The 19,526-nt window shown below is 37.4% G+C and overlaps 1 protein-coding gene across 1 annotated transcript in view; it reads right to left on the bottom strand.

Annotated features, from left to right (window-relative positions):
- Positions 1-19,526, bottom strand: part of LOC111866165 (KICSTOR complex protein SZT2) — a gene marked incomplete at its 3' end in the record, with an annotated part of 183,834 nt that overhangs the window by 49,796 nt on the left and 114,512 nt on the right. The window contains 7 exon segments of the mRNA XM_033752148.1: positions 3,442-3,589; positions 5,273-5,673; positions 7,161-7,404; positions 8,961-9,213; positions 12,283-12,468; positions 14,011-14,113; positions 15,488-15,767. Of these exon segments, the coding sequence (XP_033608039.1) occupies positions 3,442-3,589; positions 5,273-5,673; positions 7,161-7,404; positions 8,961-9,213; positions 12,283-12,468; positions 14,011-14,113; positions 15,488-15,767 (1,615 nt within the window).

Raw genomic sequence — 19,526 nt, 5'->3', positions numbered from 1 at the left:
ATGCGCGACATCATATGATGTCGTTCTTAAATTTGTCCTTACTTTTAACGTCATATGACGTCCCTAGATTACATTAGATCATGCAGGAACGAAGGCTGTCTCCTTATAAAGGTGGTGACCAAAAATCATGTAAATAGAACAACAATTTATATTTTTAATATAATATTAAAAAAAACCTTACACGCGTGGAATCCACGACATCATATGATGACGTTCGGCCAGCTGCCCTAACTTTTAACGACATCATATGATGACGTTCGTCCGATAAAGGTTAAACAGTGCATTAATCCCAAAGTTGAAGGCAATAATAGCAACAAATAGCATGAACAAATGAGCTGTACTCTCAGAACAACTTAGTATGATCAATGAGCGTCTGGACTGGCTGCAACATCACACTACTGTTGTTGGAGCAAAACATCTCTGCTAGATGCAGGTAGAGTAGAATCTCCTGAATCATTTACCTTTCCAAGTTTTAGATTATGCCTCTCAGAAATGACACTTTGTGAAGTGAGGTTGTGTTTGTGACCTCTGCAATTTGTGTTTTACCAAAAAAAATGAATAAGTACAGAGAACAGCATGTGTGCACAAAATTTTGTTTAGAATTAGGCAAAACTGATATGGAAACCTGCAAGATGTTAAAATCTGCTTTCACCGATCAAACATTAACATAAACTTAAATATATGGCTAGCTTTCCTAGTTCAAGAGTTGAATGATATCAGTCACTGATGCTTAGATCTCTGAATATCCATTCAGGAGCAAAATGGATACAAATCTTGTGTAAATCAAGAAACCAGTTCATGTAAACATACACACCACTATCTGTGACTTGTCTAAAGAGAAGGGAATCTCACTGGGACACAAGAGAAGCATGACCTGAAACTTTGTACCTCATCTGCTGACTGATAAGCAAAAGCAGAATCATGTCAATGCTTGTCAGGACCTTCATGAAACACTTAAGAGAAGGACTCAGAATTCCTGTAGGTCATCACAGGTGGAGACAAAACATGGGTTTGGCAATGAAGGGGAAGAGATTTGGTGTCATCATGACTCCAGAACAAAGGCACAGGCTTTCTGCAAATATTTCTATCGGATTCACTGCATCAAACAACAAGGTTACTGCTTCGAAGGCAACAACATTAAATAAATGGGTAAATACAGTTACCATGAAGAAAAAATAAGACAGCTATTTGGAAAGTAACCTTCATTTATTTTAGGCAATTAATGTAGGAGTGGGGGAGAACTCTCACACACACGGCAGTGTCACATGACTCACTGCCTTTTAAACCATCACATGACTGGTCACCTATTGTTCGTTCTTGTCTATACAGACTGAACTATGATGTGTCCTGTGATTGATAATCCTGGCAGCTGTGAAATCTGAGCTGGTATCTGCTTTCTTCATTTTAAAAACATGAGAGCTGTGGAAATCCATCATGAATTATGAGTGGTTTACAGCCAAAATGTAATGAATGAAGGGACTGTAAGACAATGATGTCGAATGTTCAAAGATGGGCAGGTGAACCAAATGTTCACAATGAAGAGTGAAGTGGTCAACTATCTGTAGTGAGTGATGATCTTGTTTCAAGTGCTGACCAACAAAATTTGAGAAAGATGGTACTTCACAATTTCAGAACTTCTGTGTGAATTTCAACAATTTTCACACACTATTCTCTATGAGATTATTATAGTTAGGTTAGGCTATCACAAGTTTTGTGCAAGATGAGTTCTGAAAATGCTCATGGGGGCACATAAAACACACAGAATAGCTTCTGCTTTGAATTTTTAGAGCGATACCACAAAAATGGCAATGAATTTCTCAATCACATCATATGAGTTACAGGTGATGAAACCTCGATATCATTTGTGAATCCTGAAACCAAAGAGCAGTCAAAGCGGTGGGTGCACACACATTCACCAAACATGCCAAAAAGTTCAAACAAATAATGTCTGTCTGCCAGAAAGCTAATGGCAACTGTTTTCTGGGACAGGAAAGGAGTGCTGATGGTGGAATTCATGCAACAAGGGACTACGATAAGTGCATTGCGAAACACTAAAAGAACTGCACAGGGCCATTTGGAACAAAAGGTGTGTAATGTTAACATCCATTGTAGAGCTCTACCATGATAATGCATGTTCACATACAGCTGCTGGCACTCGAGCGCTGCTGGAGCATTCAAACTAGGAGTTGTTTGACCACCCTCCTTACAGCCCTGATCTCACACTGAGCAACTACCGCCTGTTTATAATATTATATTTCAGCATCCTGTTGCATTGATGTATCACTCATTCACTCATTTCCATCTCTAATGCAACATAAACCATTCACAATATCTCCTTTATTTTAAGATGTCATTAAAAACACATTTAATTGCAACATGTTTTGGCGTTAGAAGGCCATCTTCAGACTGCAAAATGAAAATAACATGAAACAATGAGAGAGTATTCATTCTCAAACACATTCTTAGATGCAAACAATGATATGCAATAGCATGGGCTACGCTGACATACGAACTGCAGCAGTTTCAACTGATGAACAATTGCCTGAAGATGGCCTTGTAAGGCTGATACATGTTGCAATTAAATGTGATTTTAATGACATTTAATGGCATTTTAATAACAGATACTGTGAACAGTATGTGTTTCATTAGAGACAGAAATGGTTGAAGAAGTGATACCAGCTGTTTACTTACCTCAAGAACTGGTTGGGACCACAGCACTTCAACAATAATGAGGAGGTGATGGCAGATGTCGAAATGCAGCCAAGATCACAGGCGGCACAGAAAAATACAAATTTGCCTGCTGATTCAGTGACACCCCTATTCCATCTGACCTGTACTCCCACTAAATCTAACTTACACTTTCCTATTTCTCTTGCATCTGTTGTCAGTGAATGTGCCCTGTACAGTCTCCTTACATTCCATGTGCCAAATCTCATGTCCATTTTCCTTTGCTCAGGTTGTTCCAAAGAATCTGTTCAAGTCTGAGGACCCATGTAACATTTTGTAACAAACTGTTTTTTTTTATGACAAGGAGTTGTTAGCACCACACCCAACCCCAAGCTGGAGGAAAATGCTTTCTTGGTTGTCCACAACTGCTCATTAAATATACAAGTAGCTACCCTCCATATCTGGAGGCCACCTAATCCACCCACAAGAGAATGTGCCACGGTGTGATGACAAGGGACAAATTTACCATGGTGATGCAAGAAACAGGTTATTTATAAAGGATTCAAATGACACAGAGTGGCCAATATACATACCATTACACACTTATGGAAAGTTTAGATAAAGTATACAGTAAACAAGATCAATGTAATAAGACCACAAAATTTAAACTTAGTCTACCTGACCGCAGCAAGGGGTATCATTTGAATGAAACTGACAATCCCCTGTCACCTCAGTGAATAGTTTAACAATATTATGAATATCTTTAATTTATACCTGCAGTGGAAGTAGGTTGTCACTGCATCAGGATTCACCTTCATGATAAGCCAAAACTTTGGTAAGGATGGTCGTCGCATATCTAGGTCCTGTAGCCAATCACAGTCATCAGCTGAATCACTACTATCACCAGCATATCCTTCATATCCTGGAAAAGAGGACTATCATTAGTCAGGACAGAATAAAGCACCTTCTTTGTTTGAGTGGTTCTACAGTAACCCTTTAACCATAGAAAAACAAAAGCCAGACATATAACAAACAATTTCCTCTTCACTGGGTGAAAAATTATATTGAGGGGGGGGGTGATGAGGAGTGCGCATTGCACACACACACATATACATTTTGTGTGCAGTAACAAAATACAAAAGAAAATGTTCAGCCAGACTCTGTCTAATACTTGTTGCAAGGTTTGTCACAACACGCAGTGACAACAGCTATTATATCATCATATGAAATTTGCTAGAATTGTTCAAGAATCTTTCATTATTCATATGCCCATGGGAACTTAAAAGATAATGATTTTAATACTCCTCTCACCATATGGCAGAGGAGATGCCTGGATGTTAAAAATATACTGCTTATCACTATAATATCCTGAACATACACAAGAAATTATGTTTTAAATATATTATTTTGTAAGTCCTGATGAGGTCATCGGATTTTTTCAGTTGACCTAATCCTTCCAGCCACACTAGGCCCTGGGGTTTACTCAGCCTCTAACAGAAATGTGTACCAGGAATTAATTAAATAATTTTCCTGGGGAGTGAAGTGCGGCCAGCACGTAAGGCTGACAAACTTACTGCCTTTTTTTTTTTTTTTCTTAGGTATCAATTGCATACAACATTCTTCTCTCAAGGTTAACTCCATACATAGATTAAATTATTGGGGAACATCTGTGTGGAAATGAAGAAAGTCTTCTTCTGGGTTTTGGCGCCGTGTATTCTTCGTTTTGGCCGACGTTTCAGANGGCGCCAAAACCCAGAAGACGACTTTCTTCATGGTCATTGCCATGAAAACCTCGAAACTTACATCAGTGTGGAAGGTGACATAATAAACCAACTACTAATCCAAAAGCCTGTGTTTGAATTTTGAAGCTTTATCAGGTTGAATTAAATTACACTGCATCCCTCACCCATAACTCTGTGTCTGCTGGGGCTATAGGACACTTCTTTCACTCAGTTCTACAACAGACAGTAAATTATTCATTGAAAGTTTACACAGGCGCTTCAGTTTACCTTTATTTCTAAGACCAATTTTAAAATATGAGTATTTCCTTAGTTCACAAAAATATTTTTCAGCACAACACTTAATCAGTAATATGTGAAGACCCCTTATAATATTTATAATCTAGTACATTTTGAGTGTTGTTTAACATCTGTATGAAATGTAATACATTATGTGTCATTAACAATAACTCTGTTAACATAAATCAATTCAGTCTTGAAATAAATCTCTCACAGTAAAAATCCCATTTAACTAAGACCACTCTTCCCTTCACAGAAACTCATAAAACACAATACAGCACAATATATATACACCTTATAATAATAATAATAATAATAATAATAAAATAACTACATACCTATCAATTAAATACAACACAGTAGATATAATAGTATTTTGTAAAGACCTTTTGCTAGGTAATGACCATGAAACAAACAATGAGACAATGACAAGAATCTTGCATATTCATGAGAAGTTAACAGAAATAACATAATTTTGATCTTTCTCTTGTGATTAATTATGACATGTAAGAATGTATTAATAGTTTGAAATCCAAATTGCTTGTGAACTTGAAAACTTAGCAGTATAATTACATTATATTACTCACCATCTTCAGTATCCACAGCACTCTCCACAATGCTTGACACCTCACTTCTGTGTCCTGGAGTTCCCTGCTGTTGTTGCTGTTGCTGTCTGCGCTGCCAGGCAGTTACTGCACACCACCGAGTTGGTGATACTTCTCGTGCCATAATTTTGTCACTTTCCTTTTCTCCTCCTACATCTTCATTCCTTGATGATGTGTCACCAAAACCATTGTTCTGGTTAAGTTTTATTACTCCAGCAGGACCGTCCTCAGAACTAAGAATTTCCTTAGGACATGAACCATCAGGTGGACTAGAGATTTCACAAAGACTATGACTGTCATGTGGGCTATGTCCATCTGTTGGACTGGGAGACTGAAATTGGCTGTGATTTGGCCCTAGTTTTTCATCACTGCCTGATGCATTTCTGCAAAAGAAAAAAAAAATACGTCTATTCCTTTCATGAATTTGCAACAAAAGGTCTAAGAAANGGATCCTCAAAAGGAAACACAGAAACTCTATCTGATACCAGAAGGAAGGTACTTCTGAGATTCTCAAGGATTTGAAATAAATTCACCCATTTGGGTAATGGGTGAGTTTGTTTATTAACAACCCTGTGATAGGCTGCAAAAATACTGAAGTCCTGAAATGATTGCAGTTTTCCCCAGTCAGCTGATTTTCTCTCCTGGATAAGAAAACTGCCAGCCCTTTCATAAAATTAACACTCCCTCAGCCTGGTTAATTTTTAAAGATATTGTACTCAATGAGAGAGAGATGCAATGACAATGGTGTTATTACATATGGTGATGTAATATCTTTTTGGTGTATTAACAACAAATAGTTGCAAAAATGCACCTAACAGTTTCACCAGGTCTTAAGAGTTTCACCACGTCTTACTGTCTCTCTATATATCTATATGTCCATATGTAACAAATTAATGATTTATGAATGGACTGCCTACAGCATTTTGGAACCAAGGACTTGTGACATACAGCAGTCATATCCCTGATCCACAGTAGAGACCAATATTAAAATTGTAGTAAGGGTTTATTACGTATTAATAAGACAATAATGGAATGTGGACTGAAAAAGCAAATGTTATAATTCCACGAGATGTGAAGTGTGAATCTACCTTTGTTAAATAGAAGGCAGAACAACTCATTACATTACTGTGCAGCGGGAGGAATTATACATGTATGTTAACAACCAGCACGTTTTAACAAGCCACTGAGGTGACATAGTACCTGTGATTAGGTTTAAAGCATATAAAATATTCCGCTTATGTGTGATCAGTAATATGTATCATTCTCAAAGACTATGCAGTTAGAAATGTGTGTGACAGAACATATTAACTACAGGTGCACAAAGCAGGATTTAAAAACTATTATTTGGAGCTTATTATACTACCAATGTGTGCAGCATCCATCCTTGTTATCTCAGTAAATTCCATTCTAGAATTTCCTGTTTCCCTCCATCCAATAAGCCATGTACCCAAAATGCTGGCAAACCCCTGACAGGAAGACTTTTATTTAATGTTATGTCCTACCTTTAAGTGACCTGGCAAACCTAATCAGCTGATGTAAGCATGTTATACTTTGCATGAGAAGAATGAAGACTCCAAGTAGTTCTGCATAGCACCTCTTTTTGTGAGCATGTAGGGTGACCATTCCAAGTGTTTCCCAAAAGGAGGAACAGTGCACAGTCGTATCTGATGTGTACAGAGGTGGTTCTTTGTCACTATTCATTCTCATTTCAACTAAAGCATGCTATGTGAGTTTGAATACAACACTGCATAATGACTAAAATCAATATAAATAAAGCACAAAAGAAAGTATTCTGCTTTGTTAATGCCTAATACAAGTACAAATTATGAATATAAATTTGGAAGGAAGTGACTTCTTCGGATTATATTACCTTACAATATTTTTCAATTGTAGAGTTACATCAGGAGCTAGCTCCTGCCAGCCTTTATCTGCACACTGTGGTTTCACAACAGTTGCATCCAAGTGTTTAGACTTGGGTCGAGGTCTCGGTTGGTCTTGTGGTCTGGATTCTTCATCTGTGTCACTGTCATCCAGATTCATGTTACCAACAGATACTGGGACTTTTGATTCTAGAGTTTCAATAAAGCTGTCACTCACAAGAACATTTTCATCACCTACAAGAGCAATGGATAAATTTGGTATATATAAAAATGTACCTTTTCTGTTTCCTGCCTCTCTGTACCCTACTGAGGACATAACAGTGAACGTTCAAAGACATTATGAAATTTACATTCCAGAAACTTAAATTGGTACACTTCATTGTTGACAGTACATAAGGTAGTCAATGATGTACAAGTACTGCAGAAGAGTTTCTGTATGCAGTTCGAATCTTCATTCCAAGTCTTTTTTATTTAACAAGTGTGACTTTAATTTCTAAGTCTGAGTACTACTTCTTTAAGGTTTTAGACATTATGAGGGAGAGTCTGTAAATAGGTCACAATGGAAATAAAACAGATGTAACAGATGTGTATTAGTAGGTAGCAGCAGAGTTCAGCTTCATAGAAGTCTAGGTAGCAGACAAGCATGTGCATATTCAGGAGCTGGTTTCAGTAGTCCAAATGGCAACTGTTCTTGAGAAATATGTTACCAATAAGAGCAGCATTCCGTTGTGCATTTCTTGTGGGCAAATAGACTCAATGCAAAAGATATTCACAAAGAAATGTTTCCTGTTTATGGTGGGAAGCGTTTGTTGCACAAAGTGGTTCACAACTGGATTGAGAAACATGGTAAACAAAGGTGCGGAAATGGCCTAGACAACAGTCAAATGACCTTATGTTGTAGATTTTCGATGCACTTGTAAAGTGACAGATTAAGGATATATCAAGAAATAAATGTTTTTTCCAGGTTCAAATATCACATCTTTTATATTTTATATCTATCTGTGACCTATTTACTGACTCTCCCTCATGTATATATTGTGATACTATCTATCTTTAGCAAAGAATGGGTGCTTATTCTAAGTAAGCATACAGCCAGAGATAAGCTAAGTTACTTATTAATATTATATTTAAGCATCCTGTTGCACTTTATATGATATATGATATAACTCCATCCTAAGTGCAAACTATATTTATAGGTCTTTCGTTTTGTTCTTCTTTATACACTACATGTTTCGGCCCCAAACGGCCATCATCAGGTGTATACACTCACGTATCTGTTACACTGCACTTGTTTATAACATTTAAAATTTAAAAACATAGGTCTCCCTGATTAGCACTTATAAAATCTTCGGTTCTAATTTTAAATCCTTTTAAAATTTAGAGAAAAAATGTTTAAAGGATTTAAAATTAGAACCGAAGATTTTATAAGTGCTAATCAGGAAGACCTATGTTTTTAAATTTTAAATGTTATAAACAAGTGCAGTGTAACAGATACGTGAGTGTATACACCTGATGATGGCCGTTTGGGGCCGAAACATGTAGTGTATAAAGAAGAACAAAACGAAAGACCTATAAATATAGTTTGCACTTAGGATGGAGTTATATCATATACACTTATTAACGTTATTTCAGTATATTTGTGAATGATATTTTAATGTCATAAATGACACACTGGCAAAACAAATGCCCCTTGAGATTAGAGACAACTGAAATAAGCCTTAAAATAAAACGTGGCAATGCTTATTTTATATTCAAAATATAAAAGATCTAGCATTCCGTTGTGGACTCACTCGAAGCAGCTGCTGGTGGGTGGCCAATATCAGTCCACAGTCCTGCATGGCCTGCAGTCTGTCCTGGCTGAAGCTTCAAGCCTAGGGGAGGAAGTAACACAGACCCACTTTTTTTGCGTGTTATCACTCCAGTGACAGGATCTGAGGCTGAAGCAGATGCAGAAGCCGTAGCAGAACGTTTGTCACGAACAAGGTAGTACAGCTCATCTTGTTCACACAGATGATATCCATTCAAGCTTAAGTTTCGGAATTCCTATATTGCAAAGCCAAATTTCAAAGATGGCAATATGGATATTAAATGATGTTAATTAAATATTCAAGGTTAATAACATATAGTATGGAACTGTAAAGGTATTCTATATAAATGTTCAAGCAAAACTCAATAGTGCCAGATTGTTAAGATCTGAACCACAACCTGTTACGACTAGGACTCACGAATAATTTTTTTTCAAGGTCAAATAGTATCTGGCCATGTGCTGCATGTCTGGATCATGACATCCAAGTAAAATATATCATTTACTGAATGTAAGATGATACCATAAGGCCAAGAAGAGTTAGGCATGAGTACTGTGTTAAAAAGCGTGATAGAATTCCTTCCCATAACATTAGATTAAAGTGGGAGAAAAAAATTCAGCATTTAATAACAGTATGTAAATATACTGACATGTGAGCCCATGTAGTTCAGTGATTTCAATCAATTAACAGTTGCCTCATGATGGCCTTGTGAGACCAAAATGTGTTGCAACAAATAAACAGAAAATGTGATTTCAGTGATATTTTATGAATTTTAAATGTGATTGTAAATGCTATTGGAAAGTTCCCGCACTGTTATTGTTCTAACTGCCTTGATGAAAGAAGATGAGAGGGGTGGCCAAGGTCACACTTCTGCAAGCATATTGCATCAGCCTGCCAAGTGACATCGTGCTGTGAACATAGATTGTCTTTACATGAACGCTTTTTTGATTTCGTGTTTCGTTTATTCTGTAAGGATGACAAAATCAAGCAACACGTTTGCATTGAGTTTTGCATGAAGCTTGGTAAATCCGCTACCAAAACCCTTGAAAAGCTTCACGTGGCTTTTGTAGAATATTTTTTAAGCTGGACAGCGGTTCTTGAATGGCATTCATGTTTCGAGGATTATAATGAGTGATAAAAGTTGTATTTACAGTTATGATCCAGAAATAAAGCAACAATTGTCACAGTGGAAGAGCCCACTATCATCAAGAGCCAAAAAGGGGTGACAGGTCTGGAGTTCAACAAAGAGCATGCTCATTATTTTTTTCAACATGAAGGGGGGTTGTTCACTGTGAATTTGTTCCTCCTAACACTATGGTCAACTCCAGATTTTACTGTGATGTTTTGAGATGCCTGAGAGAAAATGTGTCACAAAAAAGACCAGAACTTTGGTGCAACCACAACTGGCTCCTTCATCATGACAATGCACCTGACCACACGTCCCTGAAAACCACAGATTTTGTGACTAACTACAACAGGTTCTCATTCCCCGTCCTCCCTACTTTCCAGATTTAGCCCCCTGTGATTTCGCTTTGTTTCCCAAATTGAAAATGAAACTGAAGGGACAACATTTTGAAACAGTGTCCAACATTCAAAGGGATTTGCAAGCGGTACTTAACAGTATTAAAGAAAATTACTTCTACAGTGATCTTGAAACCTGGAAAAAACAATGGGATCGCTGTATACGTTTCCCAAGGACACTATTTTGAAGGAGATGGCAGCCAAAATTGAGTAAGTTAAGCCAACATTTCTTTTTTAGACCTATTCTGTGAACTTTCTCATACACCTCATTGATAGAAGTAAGTGAATGAGTTCAAATTTCATGAGATAATTACATAAAGTTTATACTGTACAGAGTAACTGTTAATTCTTTTATAAACTCCTGTGTTTTCATCAGTTACAGTGACATTATCAAAAATATTCACAGTTTGATTTTTGAAGTAATTTCTATGGTTCCTTGTTCTAAATTGCTTATAATGAATATTTGCTATAGCACCCATTCTTCATGTTGTTTTCCTTCTCATTATAAAGGACTTCCACTGAAACTATTTTTATAAGCCTCCATCTTGTTAACCCCCAAGTACACCAATTAAATTCATTGGATGCTGATGACATCTCACCATATAAACTACATGTCTTTTCTACACTATGTTTGTTTTAGAATATTGACCAAAGACCTCAAGAAATTTGAAATTTTGCCTCTCCAGAAATGTAAAAATATGAAGGGAAAAATAAAGGATTTACAATACATTATTTGTTGTTGTTAGCTGTAAGCTATCCATCATTTTCACAGGCATGTGACTCTGCGACAAGAGACAGTTTTAAATTGTTACCTTGAAAAATCTGTATTAATTATTAGAGTATAATATGCAACTTAATCACAGGGGTTCCTCACAAAGATTTAAACATAAGTACCAACCAAGCAACACTCAGAACATGTTTGGAGCACAGAGTTTTCCAACAAGGACAGCCCCATTTATGCACATATGGCATGACCATGACTAACTTCAAATAGCCACTTAAAACATATTACTATGTTCACACTTTTTAGCATAGTGATGATGTATTTTGAAGCGAAAGGCCTCTGGTTACACCAACAAATAAAATTGGGACAGTATCAGAAATGGAAGCCATGAGTTTTGAAACATTTAACACATGACTATTATGGCCACATGGCAACTTGGTGCCTCTGATTTATTCAGCCTCAGTATGTGATTAAGTGGGGGCATTTAATTTTACTATATTTGATTGTTAGGCAAAGAAAGTAGTTGCTATACAGAAAACTGCCTTCATTTATGACATAATTAATGACTATTTTCTGTGAGTATATTAGATTATAACACATATATTACAAAATATGCAGCGAAAACCTTTCAAGGTTTTATATATTTTTAACTAAGTATGTTATACTCATATTTTCGAGATTTTTCTTACAGAAACAGCATCCAAAACAATTCAAGTGGTAAGTGTAGTGTTCTGAAGAGGAGGTGTGTAATCTCTGTTATCATGCAGAAAGTATGTATCAAAATTCAACAGCAACAGCAGATCACTATACAGTGGTAATATGTATAGTGACCAATGCACATAAATTTTCAAAATGGCATTTGATACATTTTTCAGTTCTTGCCTTATCTGGCAGAACTTTCCAGAAGAAATGAAGCATAATTTGACATCCATTTTTTTATATTTTAACAAGCTTTTTCATAAGAATTCACCCCACAGTGAACAGACTTCCCAATTCCCACATACCACCTATTTATGCTGTACCACAAAATGCTCCACATTCATGAACAACAGCTTTTCTCACCTGCAAAAAGTGCTCAAGGCTACGTTCAGGTCCATAAACAAACTGTAATTGAACACGTTCCATTAAGCAACTTGGCCGATCAGGTGAACTAGCAACATGATTTGCAACAAAGGCTAACGTAGTCTTGTCCAATGGAAACGTGTCCAGCAGGAAGGCAGCAATCTCATCACGCATCAGCCACTCAATCTATAAAAAGGAAACCATAGTCCACAATGAAACTTTCTTGCATGCTAAAATGAAATTTACAAGGGTCATACTGAAAGTCATGAACAACAATTTTTTGTAAAGTAACATGCTTTATTATTGACAAACCAAATACACCACCTCAATCTACAGACCTTCTTTATTTTTCCACATAATCGCCACTTCTTTGTACACATTTCTCCCAGCGTTCTGGGAGTTTCTCCCTTGTCTCAAAACGTTGTCCACACAGCTGATCCTTCACAAATCCAAAAAGATGGTAGTTGGAGGGTGCCAGATCTTTGCAATTGCTTCCAATGTGACTTTTGTGGTCTTTGGTCAATAACTGCGGGACCCAACGAGCACAAACTTTCCTATAGCCCAAGCTTTCAATCATCTCCTGTACTGCACTGTGCCCTATTCCAAGTTTTTGGGTTATTGTGTCCACAGTCACACGCCTGTCATCTTCAATGATCTCATCCACTCTTTCCTTGTTGCATTCAGTTGAGGCTGTTCAAGGATGACTGCTCCGAGGCGAATCTTCAATGCTGGTGTTCCCATCTTTAAAATGTTTCACCCATCTTTGAACACTGCTCGCACCCATGCACACACTTCTATAAGCACGCTGAAGTCTCTGGTGAATTTCTGCAGCAAGGATTTCCTCTTTCACAAGAAATTCGATGACAGCAGGCTGGTGAAACGACATATTGTTGTCGGCCATTTTGTTAGGAGTGATACTGGTCATGTGGTGCAAGCTATTGATGTCACAAGACACTCAATGTTAACACAAAAGCTGGTTCCACCTACCACCGTACTCTCTTTTGTTTGCTGTTCCCAGGTTGCATGCAAAAAAATGTTGCTCATGACTTATGGTACAACCTACATATATTAATTACCACATACTTCTAAACAGACATATTTCAAAGTCTCTCAACTAATTTCATGAAGCACTGCCCTTCTTTGGATGGCAGTAGTTGCTCAGAAATACAAAATTCTTTGACATCAAGCTTATGAGATTAAGAACCTTTCCCATGTCATATATTTACAGCATGTAAAAGAACTTTTCATTCATGATAAGAGATAAGTACAGGCAAAATTAGATGCTATTTTTGGTTCTCCACAAAGCTCCCTACTGTCCTCCTACATGCTACTGTGGTCGCACAATTGAGGAGGCCTCTAGTTGACAAGAGTGGGAAAAATTTCAAATAACCCAAGCCAACTAAAGTAAAACGAATAATGTAACTCACCTAAATGGAATCTGAATAGAAAATGAGTTACAAATATGCCAACCAGATGAAGTTAAAAACATAAATGAGTAAACTGTCTATGTGCTGCAATAGAAACCAACCAACCACCAATCAGTTCATGAGATTACAATCACAGTGTGCTTCTATGTGACATGTACAATCTTTTATGAAGTTCTGTGAGAAGAGAAATATAAGACACCATTCTCTAAGATCTGTGTTCCAAAGATCAATTACCAAAAAAACGGCAAATAATTTAAACAGAATGGGTTCCACAAATTTAGAGGATAAGAACAGATCTTACTTTCTCCACAAATGCTGTAACTGCTTTATGTTGATACTCAGGCAGGTGTTTGAGCTGTTGGAGCATGTACAGATGAGAAGCACCTCCTTTATCACCTGGAAGTCTTTATAAATAATTCTTAATTAAATTTCTACACTTTTGTACTTGTGGAAGGGACAAATGTGTATTTTTCAGGATATGGGTGAGGTAACATTTGCACAAATATCTGAAAACCTCAGTAACTGCTACTGCAAGAGTTGTCTGACTTATTTCCAAGCTGTAATTATCACCATAAAAGAATATGATTATAATTTAATTTTCTCACTGGATTGAATTGAAATCAGATCTCTCTGTGAACATGCTATGTAAGAATTCTATGCTCTTGATAAAATTCCTTATAAACCTTGACTGTTATGGAAGTTTGTCTGAATTATTTCTTACAGCTGTTTTATATACATGTACATGCATGTGCGTGTGTATGTGTGTTTCTTCCAAGTTATAAAATGTGTCCTATGTTCTAGTTAAATATTTTTATTAATTTTAAATTGCTGCACAGACTTGTCTATATCATTTCTTGTAACTGTTGTATTTTTCTTCATACTAATAATTTATATTATAAAATAAAATGAGAGTTCAGCATGGTGTCTCCTCAAGTTGGGGACAGAGATGGCTTCCAGCTAATATGGATGTAGAAGGAATCATTCCCTAAGATCCCTGCTGCAAAAGATCAGTTCCTACAAAATGCAAGTAATTTAAACAGAATGCATGCCAAGAAATTAGTACATAAGAACAAATATTACTTTTTCTATTCATTATGTAACTGCAAATTCTTTAATGAGCAGTCATGGAGAGACGACAAGGGGTGGTTCACCAGTCTCAGGGATGGCTAGTAGACACAAACACTGGACAAAGACACATTATTTAGATATACTCAGAATAACTGAAAATGGATACTGTCAGTAAGTAAACAAGCAGTGAAAAAATTTGGTTAGAAAAGATTCGATCTCAAGAAGCTAAATGACACAGACGTTAAAGAACTGTATAATATTAAAATCAGAACAACTTTATAGTTCTAGAAAACTTGGGTAACAATGTGGAGATCAATGGGACTTGGACAAGTACAGGATAAAATATCACAACCTTACCAGAAAGTTTATGTTAGTATGAGTTTAAGCAGCACAAAACATTGTCTGATGAAGAATGTCAAAATTATTAGATCAAAGAAAGAAAGAAAGCTAAACTATCAACTTCCCATTTGCATCAAATTTCTTAACTATACGTTCATTAATTCTTCTCCCCTATATCTAATGAGTCAGAGGGTTCTTCTGAAATACTGGTATATATCTATCAAACTATCATACCCAAAAAACTCTCTCTTGTGCCCTGTCTAGAAGTGGAAGGTCCATTCATGTACACTGTACCTCACTAGGACATACAAAAGTCTTTAAATAATCATTATAATGTGAAGTCACTTTAGAATACATGACTTAATACTCACTGTGGCTCGGGAGAGCCAGAACATTCTGCTGAACCTACACTGCCACCAGGATGATTCGCTTCACATTTGTCTACTTCAAGCTCATCACATTCCTCCACATGTGGCACTGATTGAGAGAAAGGAGGAGGAGGCACTTTGCTAAGATGCTTTGCTCTGTCTTCAACCACAACATCTGTTTCTGATTCATTTGGAAGTGTGAGGCACAGGATGTCAAGCGTCACTTGCAGTGCTCTCATGTCCAGCTCAGTCTCATCGGAATCCCAGGACTGAACCAGTTCACCTGGTAAGAAAACAGTAAGGTAAAAAGGTAAAGCTATACCTGTAACAGGCTGTGAAGACCCATAGGGTTGTGAGAAGTCAAGGCTATCAAATTTTCTCTACACAACTGGCTCAGAGATGGCGGTAAGGTTATCTGCCTTACGTGCCGGCCACCCTTTACCCCCATGAAGATTCCTGGTACTCATTTTTTGTTAGAGGCCGAGTCAACCCCTCGGACATAGTGTGGCTGGAAGGATCTGGTAAATTGAAAAAAAAAATCCACCTCATTGCGACTGAAACCCAAGACCTTTCGACTTGCAGCACAGTGCCTCAATCAATTATGCTACCACGTGTCTCCTGGTAACAAAATAATAATAAAATATTATTATTACCTAAATTAAGTTTCAACAGACTGAGATGCACTCAAAAACTGGGATGATCAACTACGTACAATAACATGATGGTATCAGAGGCCTTAAGAAGAGGATGTAGGCCTACACTAAGACATATCTTCCCATTATTGATAGCACCTTAGAAATGTGATAAAACAATTCTACTGTCTTGTTTTGTATCCCCAGTGTGAAAGAAGTCTCAGGCTGTAACTGTTCAATATGGATCAATTGAGTTTGAATCTTGGCCACATTTCCAGGCATGCAGCTCTTTCTTTCTTTCTTTCTCTCTTTCTTCATTTCATTTTCCCATAAATCAAAATACATTGATACAGGACTCGTCATATCGCAATACTATCAGCAAAGAACATATACAGGCAATTCTACAGGTAAACAATACATATAAATCATGCTTACCAAAACAAAAAGCTGCATAAAAATCAAGACAAAAGGTTACATCAACCACGCAAAAAACTGTATCAGATCAGCAATCAGATTATAAATTATTTGTAAGAAGCAAGGTGATGAGCTCATCACGTTTCATGCTGACCTGTGAAAAAACCTGACCCACTGATTACTTGGCTGTCCATATTTAACTAAGTCGCAGTAAATGGAAATCCTGTACTTATCCCAATGTAGAGTCATGACTTTAAGATGCTGCTGTATGATCCCATGCATGGTCATTTCTCACATTAACCATAGCTGGTCCCTGACCATCTAACACTGAGAATACAATGCCAATTCCTACAAGTCTCAGAACACTGTATATCCAAATCTTACAAAGGATGAAGTGATCATAAGAAGGGTTGCTCAGCATACTCCAGAAAGATATAAGAGCTCTTCCAGAGGTTTCTCCATGGTAACAGTATGGTATACTGTAACTCACCATGTTATAAAGCATATCATGGCCACAAGTGAAGTCAACCACCAAACATCATGAGTTAAACCCATCAACAAGGACCCATGTATGGTCATTCATACAATGCTGAAAGACCATTCAAGAGTATGAACTATGTATGAGTGGCGTTCCACCACCATCAATACTAATGTTGGCCTGTGAAGAATAAAGAACACATGTCAAATGAAAATATCTAATCTGAATGTGATTAAGGAAGTACAGAATGGAACACTATAAATTAGCATTCAACAAAGTCATTAAAAGTGAAAGAAAATCAATTGGGAAGGTGAACCACCCAGTAGCATATTTAAAAGGCCGTGCCACAGCTCAAGCAGTTAGTCGCTGGCTTCCCATCGCGACAGGCCAGGTTCGATCCCGGGTCTGGTCAAGTGGTATTTGTGGTGAACAAAGTGGCGCTGGGGCAGGTTTTCTCCAAGTACTTCGGTTTCCCCTGCCAATCTTCATTCCGTCAACTGCTCCACAATCACCTTCACCTATCATCTGGGGCTGTACAATAGGCCAGAAGTGGCCACAGTACAAGGGACTTATTTCCACCACACTAGCAGTAAAAAAAAGAAGCGTAAGAGGTTAAATAATGCTGAATTAGAATACAGAACATTTTCTTTTCTTTATCAGGGTGACAGAAGGTCATGAAGTCAAGAACAGAACATTCCCCATTACATGTTAAGCATTAGCTATACTGTCCTTAGGTTTCTGTGTCTTAAGTCTAAAGTACAGCTTCAATCCTTAGGGTTCAGCCATGTTGTGTGTTGAAGCTGTTCTTGTAGCTTGGGGCACACTACAGTTGCTGCTTTTAGTGTAAGTGTGAGGCAGAATGGGAGGGTAGATCAATACACATAGATCTCAAAGACAGAGATAAAAAGTATGGAAGGAAAAACTGCAGCAAACTATCCAGCAAAGAAGGGGTACTGTGGATAAGAGAAAAAATGTTAGTAAAAGAGGTAAAACCAGGGTTTGCTAGGATTTTATTTTCTTTCACAATTAAAGTTTGCAGGTACTTATTTAGATGGCTTCTCTGTTGATGTGAGGACAGGATGTCTAGATCATAGCCAGGACTTCAACCTCTCAAAGCTGTGATAAGTCTTGGTGAAGTGTCTGACTATAGTTGACCACAAGTTTTCTAGTCTGGGGTCTTTGACGTCCCCAAAGACCAGTGGAAATGTCACAACTAGTCTGATCAATGTGCCCCTTGCCAAAGGTTCACAGGATCTTGCAAACTCCAGGCTTCTGAACCAAGAGCTGAAAGGACACATAATACATGACTTCACCTCCTTTGCCCCAATGTTTCCTTCTAACCGCAGGATCCCTTCCTACTGCATACTAATAGATACCATATCATTCTGCTGCTCCATCTCCAACCTCCAACCATGAGAACTACATATTTAATTACCTTGCCTTTCATTCTCACAATCATCACAAAAATAGCAATTGCAATGACAGATAAACATTGGAATAGCTTCAACATCCAAAACAGTTACATCTTGAAAGTGCAGTAAGGTATTAGCTATCTGGTCCTATCAAGCCAAAAGATGTGAAGGATCAATTCAACATAGATTTATTATGCAGAATATCCATGTAAAATTTCATATACAAGTGTGAGAACACAAGCACTAACAAGGCATGGAAGATTTCTCTGATAATACCGAAAAGTGAAGCACAACCCCACAAAAACTTGGCAGGTTCACAAAGTTACAGCAAATTTCACCATTAGAATTACTTACGGTTCCACATGTAAATGATGAAGATGATGTAATGATAACCACTGTAATCAAATCATGCAATGGCTGCAGCAATGCAGAAAGGTAACAAAATCTTTGCATTACATTGCTCACAAAGTACTTCCCCCAAGTGTCACAAATTTAATAGCAACATGTACATGAGCTTTATAGAATGTGCAGTTTTATTTTCATCAGGATCTCTAAACTGGCTGAGAAACATTACAATGGTATTTATAAACTGTAAATATTACAATAAAAGGCTTGGATAAAAAGTAGTAGCAACACCTCTATAGTTCTGAAATGACTTTATTACCTGAGGTAAACACATTCCTTCAATATAATCGCGCCCCATATGTACCACCTTCTGCCAAATTTGTGGAAGGCGTTGTACACCATTGGTGCGTCCACTTCTGTTGATGCCCAGCAGTGACTGCCCTACATCATGAATAATCTCCTCTCTTGTGTTGTAACATGTCCCTCACAGTGGGTCTTTCATTTTAGCAAAGAGATCATAACAGCATGGACTCATATCGGGTGATTATGGCGGATGTTGCAGTATATCCCATCAACAGTGGCAAAGGAGATCCTTGACAGCATCAGCAGTATAAGCCCTTGCATTGTCATGAAGGATGATGGGGTTCATTGCCAACAAGTGTCGTTGCTCTCTCCTGAGTGCTGGATGAATATGATTATGCAGGAAATTGCAGTAGTAGGCAGCGTTTACTGTCTGTCGTTGAGGTACAGTGTGGTGCAGT

The sequence above is a fragment of the Cryptotermes secundus genome, unplaced genomic scaffold (assembly GCF_002891405.2).
Source record: "Cryptotermes secundus unplaced genomic scaffold, Csec_1.0 scaffold599, whole genome shotgun sequence".
NCBI lineage: Eukaryota > Metazoa > Arthropoda > Insecta > Blattodea > Kalotermitidae > Cryptotermes > Cryptotermes secundus.
Note: the sequence above shows the minus strand (reverse complement) of the source record. Positions and strands in the feature narration are given on the sequence as shown.